The following is an 8,534-nucleotide window of genomic DNA, read 5'->3' on the forward strand; positions in this document are numbered from 1 at the left end:
TAGGCAATAATTTTTGCGGACAGAAATGATCCCTCTAGTCCTGTGGGAGGATCTAGCAACAAATGAAGACAAATATATGTAAACTTTCCTAGTTTATACCAGAAAACACAAAGGAGGATAGATGACCTACCTCACTTTGATGCTAACATCTGCTGGTGTCATTCTTGATTCTTTCGTTCCTAAGCCCAATCTCCTCTTCACTGTTATGGATGAATACCTGCAAGGAAAATCACATGGAGACAATGAATGCATACATAGAAAAAATCATTCCAATATAAACCATGTAATAAATCAAGGAGTATTACACTAAATGAGCAATAATTGACACATTTATGGAAAGTAAACACATAATGTATTATTAATAGATGGTAAAGGGAGAATTACAACCACTTAAGCCTTGATGTTGGAAGCCTCCTTTAGGTGAGTTTCCAAGTCCTAGCCTTAACCTTCAAGCACTCCTTTCTCCTTAGAAAAATGGGCAACATTTGGGCATAGTTCAACACTAGGAAGGCAACCAATCAATAGCCAACCATTAGTGGATAGTAGGGATCTCATTTATAGGGAAGGAGAGGGAGTTGAGGATCCATGAAAGGAGGGAGAAGTTCCACATCTCAAGGGAAAGATCCATGAAAGTAGGATCAAGGACTAGGAATGGGAGGTCTCATTTCAATCCTCATTCACCTGTAACCAGGTTGTCACTATTGAGACTTCTAGTAAGAGAAGCTTCTCCTCCATTTTGTGAAAAATTGCCCGAAGAGGTTCAGTGGGTTTTCCTGATAAAAGTTGTGCTGGCAACACTAGGACTGTATAGTACAACAAGTTACCAACACAAGTCACTAGTCATGGAAAACACGTTGATCTTGAAAACAATGTTTTTTTTACTAGTTTCTTCATAATTAATTCAAGGAAAGTTTTCTTATTTTCTTCAGGGATGCTTCTGAACATGTTTCATGATGAATACACTGACAAATTTCATCATCTTGCGACATTTGTGGCATTAACGACCCAAATTTCAACACTTCAGGATACGAGACGGGGAGTGTGATAAAATACTGTATAACAGTGTTGAAGCATTTTTCCAGCCAACATAAGGCAAAATGACTTCATCAGAGACCAATCAAAGGCTTGACGTCAAGTAGAATGGGTAGAGCAGCACAGAGGCTGGTGTAGAGGGTTAGAGGTCCAAGTTTCCAAAAGCAAGTTATGCCGGGGTTTGCATCTGGGGTGAGGAAAATTCCTCAGTATATTTTTGCCAGTATTTTTCTCTATAGGATCCCAAAATTTTGGCATCTAGTTGTACTTAGAATTTCTCACTGCTGCATAATAATAAAACCCTTAGCTGCTACACCTGTTTTCTCGTATTGGGTTTTTCTAGGGACTTTTGTCCAAAACTAATTGTGTTAATTTTATGTGTGAGTGCTAGCATTTCTCAACTTCCAACGTTTTATTTTTTCTGCAAAATTTTATTTTGTGAAGGTTGCAGTGTATTTATTTTGATATTTGTCGTAGTAGATAAATTGTTAATTAATTAGGAATTAGGAGAAATAATATTAGTTGCTACAATAGGGTTCCATATTGGAATTTTCACATGGTATCAGAGTGTAATCGATCAGCTGGAGATCTCAAAAGCGAAAGAAGCAATTTTGTTGTTCAGTAAGAGCAACAGGCCGAAATTCCCAGGAGCAGTGCAGTCCTTTTCCAGGAGGCCAAGTTACTTGAGGAAGTTTGATTTTTCTAAGCAGAGAGGTAGAAAAATTTGATTTTCCAGATCGAGTAATTCCAGAGGTAGAGGGAGCAACTCAGATGTTTTGTTGGGTAGATCTCTAGCTGGATACAGAAGGTTCTGTAGCAGTTTGCTAGAGCATTGCCACCATCGAGTGGAAGAGAGAGAAGAGCACACACAGAGGGAAGTTGTTCCTTAGGGAAGTTATAGTCTCAAGAAGTTCAATTTTCCTTGCAGATCGACCGTGGATGTAAGCAGATATTCTCACTCGAGGGAGTACGAATAATAAAGTAGCAGCTGAGAATAATGAATAAGGAATATTTCGACATTTCATTGAGATGGTCACTGATGGGCTTCGTGATCAAGACAGGTTGGATGGAGCTCCCAACCATGTCATCTAGAAAGTAAGGATTTCCTTCCTTCTAGATGAATATGGCATGAAAGCCTATATTTATGTAGTAGTGGCAGGTCCTCATGATGCAGATCAATAGAAAGAGTACAAGAAGGAGATGGCATGGGTGAAACGATTGATCCTATATGGAGTTCGGGATCATGTTGTTTCACATACAGATGGAAAAGATATTGCCAAGCAGATGTGGGATGCTCTCTCCACATTGTACCAGGGTACTTCCGAGCAGTGGAAGATGTACCTAGAGGAGAAGTTGAGACTCATATGGATGCAGAAAGGGGAAGGCATAGACCCCTTCCTTACTAGGATTCAGGAGATCCGAGACTAGTTGTCAGCGGTTGGGGCAGTGCCTCAATCCACAAAGCTAGTGTGATTAGAACTCAACAGTGTCTCAAAGGAGTGGCGGGTCTTTGTCCAATGCATATTGGGCAGAGATAGGCTACCATACTAGGATAGAATGTGTGCCAATTTGCAACAAGAGGAGTTGATATGACCTCTATTGAAGAGCTCCATCAGTGGCAACAATAACGGATCAAAGCAGGTGAAGGAGGAGGAGAATGTGGCCCTCGCATCAAGGGGTTCTATTCAAGGGCAGAGGGAGAAATAAAAGAAGAAGAAGGAAAAGGAGGAGAAGCAAGAACAATAGGCAGCTTCAACAAAGATCAATAGGCTTTCCTCTAGGCTGGAGGAAGACTTCGTTATGTTTGTCGAGATACCTCCAGGAGTGAGGTGGGGTGACTTGGTGTTGTAGCCCTAGAGTGCTACAGTTGGTAAGGATCCTTGAGGAGTCTACCTCATGGATCATTACCTGGCTACTGGGGGGCACAATGTTCAGTAGCAGGATGGATTAGTGGTAGTTGATACAATCAGAGACCGAGTGACAGTTGCATGCTAGTAGCAGTCAGATGTTGGGAAGTGTAGTGCAGAGTTGGCAATAGTGCAGTTGGCACAATTTAGAGTCAACAACAACACAAATTCTTCAGTGACAATATAGATGCTAGTAGAAGTTAGAGACTTGGGAGGCAAATGCATCATAGTGATCACAGTCGATTGAGTATTTTGGATGCCTTTAAGTTGTAGATGTTACAGTTGCAGAAACAACAAGTGAGAGGGAATTGCAGTGTAGATGCAATGTTGGCAGCATCAACAACAACACAGATGTAACGTAGATCATAATTGCGTAATGGTTGGTGGGTAGTATGGCTAGACATCAAACAACGTGACATGAGATGATACTGAGATAGGATGTCGTGGAAGGGAGTATAGCACTATAATACATTCCTCGCTAAGAGGGAGTGTTAGTTTTTGTAGCATCGAATGTGTTCTAACCATGAAATTTGGTGTAGAGGCTAGAATACATGATATCCCAAAAACCTAGAAATTGCTTCTGGAAATTCTGCCTAAAATTGTTTCAATTATATTATTAATCGATTTTTAAATATTTCCTAAGTCTAAACTTAGGAAATATGGTTAATTAATCAATATTAATTGAGATAAGGTGAGAATGATCTAGAAACTCACACGGATCGATCCAGAGATTGTCCTAGCTATCGATTATGTTTTAATATTGGTCGTTGGTGCTCCAATAGAGGATTATAAGCGGAGGTTGATGTAGTGATGGAGAGGACACTTGAGCATTTCGATTTCTTGGTAGATCGATTTCCAGAGTAGCAGCAGACAGTTGTAGAAGAGAGCTAGGGATTGAGCAGTGAGTGAGGGGCAGGGACAGTGAGGCTGGATGAAGTATTCTAGATCCAGTGAGTGCATTTGCAGAGAGGCAAAAGAGCCACATAGAAGCTAATGTAGGGGCTGCGTAGTAGCTTCTAGAGGCAAGTTTGATTTGCTGAGAGGGAAAGACGTCTTCAGTTCCAGAGGCAGGGAAGGAGTCCCAAAGTGCTAGAGAAGATTTTTTATAGCCAACAGAAGACATAACGACTTCATTAGAGACTAGTCAGAGGTTTGACATCAAGCAGACTACACAAAGAAGCACATAGGCTGACACGAAGGGTTAGAGGGTCCAGTTTCTGAAGGCAAGTTGTGCCAGGGTTTGCATGTGGGGTGAGGAAAATTCCTCACTAGATTTTTTCTAGTATTTTTCTCTCTAGGATCACAAAATTTCGGCATCCAGTTATACTAAGAATTTCTCATTGTTGCATAATAATAAAACCCTCAGTTGTTGCACTAATTTTCCCGCATTGGGTTTTTCCGGGGACTTTGGTCCAAAACTAATTATGTTAATTTTATGTGTGTGTGCTAGCATTTCTCAACTTCCAACGTTTTATTTTTCCACAAAATTTTATTTTGTGAAAAGTTTTAGTATATTTATTTCCATATTTTACATAGCAGGTAAACTGTTAATTAATTAAAAATTAGAAGAAATAATACCAGTTGCTGCAATAAGGTTGCATATTGGAATTTTCACAAATGTGTAGCAGATAGTGCAATGGGATGACAAAGAAAGAACATATCGCTACAAGTCAACAAAACAATTACAACATAAAGTCCAAGATACAAAAATATTTCAAGCATCCTATGGAAGCACATGGTCAAGAGACCATGAATCTTTTTCGCCTTGAGAGTATGATGCAGGAGCATCTAACCTCCAAGTCAAAAACATTTGACTAGACCTAGGGTCATTCATTTACTAAGGGAGTTGGTTCCCAAATTGTTAATTATTTGTAATTTTCTATTTTTCTAGGGATTTTATAAGGATTGTAATATTGATATAATTGGTGTGTAACCAAACCTTCTTCTAAGAAGAGATCTCGGGACGTTGAGTAAGTTAGATAGATTTTAGAATCAGTTAGAATTCTTGAGAGGATTTTGTGGATCTAGAGGATTTGTAGGAGCTTATTAGTTAAGTGAATTATGGATCTCAACTAATTTTAGTTCAAAATCCTTTTGTAGATTTTTATAGGCCAAAAAACATTAAAACAAGGAGCGATCAAAGAGAAGGAGAATAGAGGATTAGAGGTTGAATTGGTCACGAGGACAAGAAGGGCCAATTTACTGTAAATTTGGTTAGGAGAGGACTTATGTATCTTTGTTCAAAACTTAAATTTATAGACGAATTGCTATATTTGTATTCTTGTACACGATGTGGAATCAAACCTCTATGTTATATTTATGAGAATAATCATTGTATTTGTCATAAGTGATAGCGTGGCAGGAATCATTAGATGCAGTAAATCTCAGGATGGATTGTACACATAGACAAAGGTTGAAGAAGAATTTTAGCGAAGCTTAGGAGGGAGAGTGATTTGAAGATTGTTCCTTAAAGTCAAGAATCTCATATAGAATCAAAGTTGCGCAGTGAAAGCGTAAAGTTTAAAGAAATGGAAAATGCTAAGGTTGAGGGTGGGTATGTGTGTAAGTCTGCAACAGAAGCGAGAATAGAATGTCAACACATAAGGAAAACACTTAATTTTTTTTAAATATCTTGAAGGAGGATAGTTAAATAATAGAGACTGGGGAACATTTTTTTCGAAGAAAAAATCAAAACTTTTCATTAGCATAATAAAAAGTTTTACATTCTGTTTGGATCAGTGATCATAATAGATGGCTCGGCTGGAGCTATTCTAGACTGTCTGCAAGCATTTAGAACATCATAAACATAAACAGGACTCAGTCTTGTAATGACTATCTGTCACGATCCCTCTTCCGGAGGTTATATACAAACCATTTTGGTGCACGACTTGGGGTCTCCTTCTGAGAAGGAAAACAACCCCATACATCAAGCTGTCATATTAACTTTATCATCTGTGAAAATATAAAAAGGTTTTTAAAAACTGTTTTTTGTTGACCGGACCAAAATTACAAAAATATATGAGAACAGAGTCTGTAAAAGCTATAAATATTTTAACCATGAGATCGAAAAACTGTATGCGAAAAAAAGGAGAGGGATCCCCGCTCATTGAGGAGGTGCAAAAGGGGGCTGATGTGATATGATTTTCTGCCCCTGGAAGTATTCCTCTATTGACCAGCCGCCCAGAACCTGTTGTAAACCAGCTTTAGAAAGCTGATCTGCTTCTTCATTTTTCTCCCTGTAGATATGGCATATATGAAAACTGTTAAAAGAGGACTTTAATAACCAAATTTCTTCTAACAGTGGCTTTAAAATCTGATCTTGACAAGACGCGTTTCCATTGACCCATTTAATGACATTTTGAGAATCGCCAAAGATTTGTATAGTGAAAATGTTCCTCTGAAGTAGCCAGCAAAGCAAAAGATGTAAAGCAGACAACTCGGCAAAATTGTTTGACCCGGGACCTAATCCAACAGAAGCTTTTAGATAATGGTCTGAGGATATATGAATGCTTATCCCAGCGCCAGCCCTGTTATTCTGGGAAGCTCCATCAAAAAAGGCCCAAGGAGTACCTTCCTTGATAATAAGTGGCTTGTCACGGATTGGGGGATTTTTCGCTTCAGGGGCCGGAATAGCAGAGTATATGGCTGCGCAGTTAGAAGCAATAACAGATGAGGGGATGATATTATCTTGGAAAATACATTTGTTTCTCGCAAGCCATACACCCCAGAAGAAAATGAGAGGTAGGCTTCTCAAATTTCCATCCGGGTGATTCTGCCACCAATTTCTCCATGCAGCTTCCAAAGGTTCTGACCCCCACTGAGCTTTTACATTAAGCAGAACTGTAATCTCTTCCCAAATCTTTAAAGAAACTGTGCAAGATGTAAAAAGATGTCTAATAGTTTCCTCATCTGATTTACATAAAGGGCATCTTCCTGGACCAACAAGGTATCTAGCTTGTAGCCTGTCCCAGGTTGGGATTTTTCCTTTTAGCAAACACCAAAGGAATATCCTGGCCTTTGCTGGACTTGTAAGCTTCCAAATGCTTTTGGACCACCACTCAGGGATATCCCATCCTTTCTGTTTCATTAAGAAGGAGTATCCATCTTTGGGATGGTATTCTCCAGTTTTCCCCAGTGCCCAGATCAGCTTATCAGGTACGTTTTTGAGTCTGACATGTGAACGGTGGAGTTCTTGGATGAAGGAGGCCCATTCATTCTTCCATCTGATATTTAAACCTAATTCTTCATCATTTTTCCATGCCTGACCCCATAAAGTGGAGTGACCTGCTTTCTCCACCTGATTTAGAGTGACTATTCCTTTGCTGTCAAGGTGTCTGAGGAGACCTGGAGACAGAGCAAAAACTTCATTGCAACCCACCCAAGGGTCCCTGCCGATTCTGATATGACTACCATCTCCCACTTTCCAAGCCAGGCCTTGTTCTATCACAGAAAAAGCTTCCAGCGTAGCCTTCCAAATGACTGATATATTCTTCTGTTTCTTTTCCTGACTCCGGATCCAATCTTCTAAAGGGACTGGGTCTATATACTTTCTTTTAACCACCTTTGTCCAGAGACTGGGGAACATTATATAAAGTCTGTCAAAGATTTCCCATATCTTGGAAAGTCAACACATTAGAGGATTCAAAGGGTCAAGAACATTATTTAACAGAGGTTGGGATTGATTGCAAGTGATGGAAACATTTTCGTCCCTTAGGTTCCATCTTCTCAAGCTACTCTAAGAAGTGTGCACAAAAGGGAACAACCATGTTGAATAAGAATTGATCTAACATGTAGCATCAGGATGACGTGGTAATGTGGAATGAGGTGGAGTAAAGTGGACCAGTATGTTGGACAACCAACAGTGTGGGGAGTTGATTTGTCCAAAAAGATTATACTTGGGTGCCTAGAGCATTAAAATAGAGGGCGAAGAAAGTTAAGGTCAGGGTGACATGCCCTAGAAGACTTTCCCTGAGAGGTTTTAAGAGGAGCACTCAAGTGATAGACCGAGATGATGTAAGGTTGGGATGAAATGTTCCAAAAGACTTTCCCCAGATAGTTGAAAGAGGAGCACACAAGTGATATAACAGGATGACGTTTCCCAAAAGCCTTTCCCCAGATGGTTGAAAGAGGAGCATGCAAGTGATAGACTAGGATGATGTAGAACCAAGATGACATGTAACACCAGTGATGGGGAATGAACTTCTAATAAACATGTAAAGATCACAACGAAAAGTTGGCAAGTGCATACATCACAACTGTTGTTGTGTCCCGAAAGATTTTCGCCCCGAAAGGAATAAAGAAGCATACACAATAAGGAAGCCTAGGTGACCGAAATTCGGGAACCAAGGTCATGTGGTTAGGTCGCATCAGGGTTGAAGCAGTGAAAATGAGGAACATTGGGACAATTGAAAAGGAACTTATATAAATGAGAAGTCCGAAAGGAGGCCTCCAACCTGCATTATATTAAGGAAAAGGGGATTATTCCCACACACACACTTGTTATATTAGAGAGTTTTGGTCAAGGTGGTTCTTACCCAAAGTTTTGGTTCCGCGCATATTATATGTATATATAGTTTGGCTCCAATGGCTATATTT

At 39.7% G+C, this 8,534-nt stretch overlaps 1 protein-coding gene across 1 annotated transcript; it reads right to left on the reverse strand.

Annotated features, from left to right (window-relative positions):
- Window positions 1-6,042: 6,042 nt before the first annotated feature.
- On the reverse strand, window positions 6,043-7,026 carry LOC149177524 (uncharacterized). Its single transcript, XM_089421779.1, has one exon. It carries the CDS (start codon window positions 7,024-7,026, stop codon window positions 6,043-6,045), a length of 984 nt encoding a protein of 327 aa, XP_089277905.1.
- Between the last annotated feature and the right edge of the window lie 1,508 nt (window positions 7,027-8,534).

The sequence above is a fragment of the Pinus tabuliformis genome, chromosome 4_1 (assembly GCF_031772625.1).
Source record: "Pinus tabuliformis cultivar Carrire ecotype Pingquan chromosome 4_1, CPIR1, whole genome shotgun sequence".
NCBI classification, from domain to species: domain Eukaryota; kingdom Viridiplantae; phylum Streptophyta; class Pinopsida; order Pinales; family Pinaceae; genus Pinus; species Pinus tabuliformis.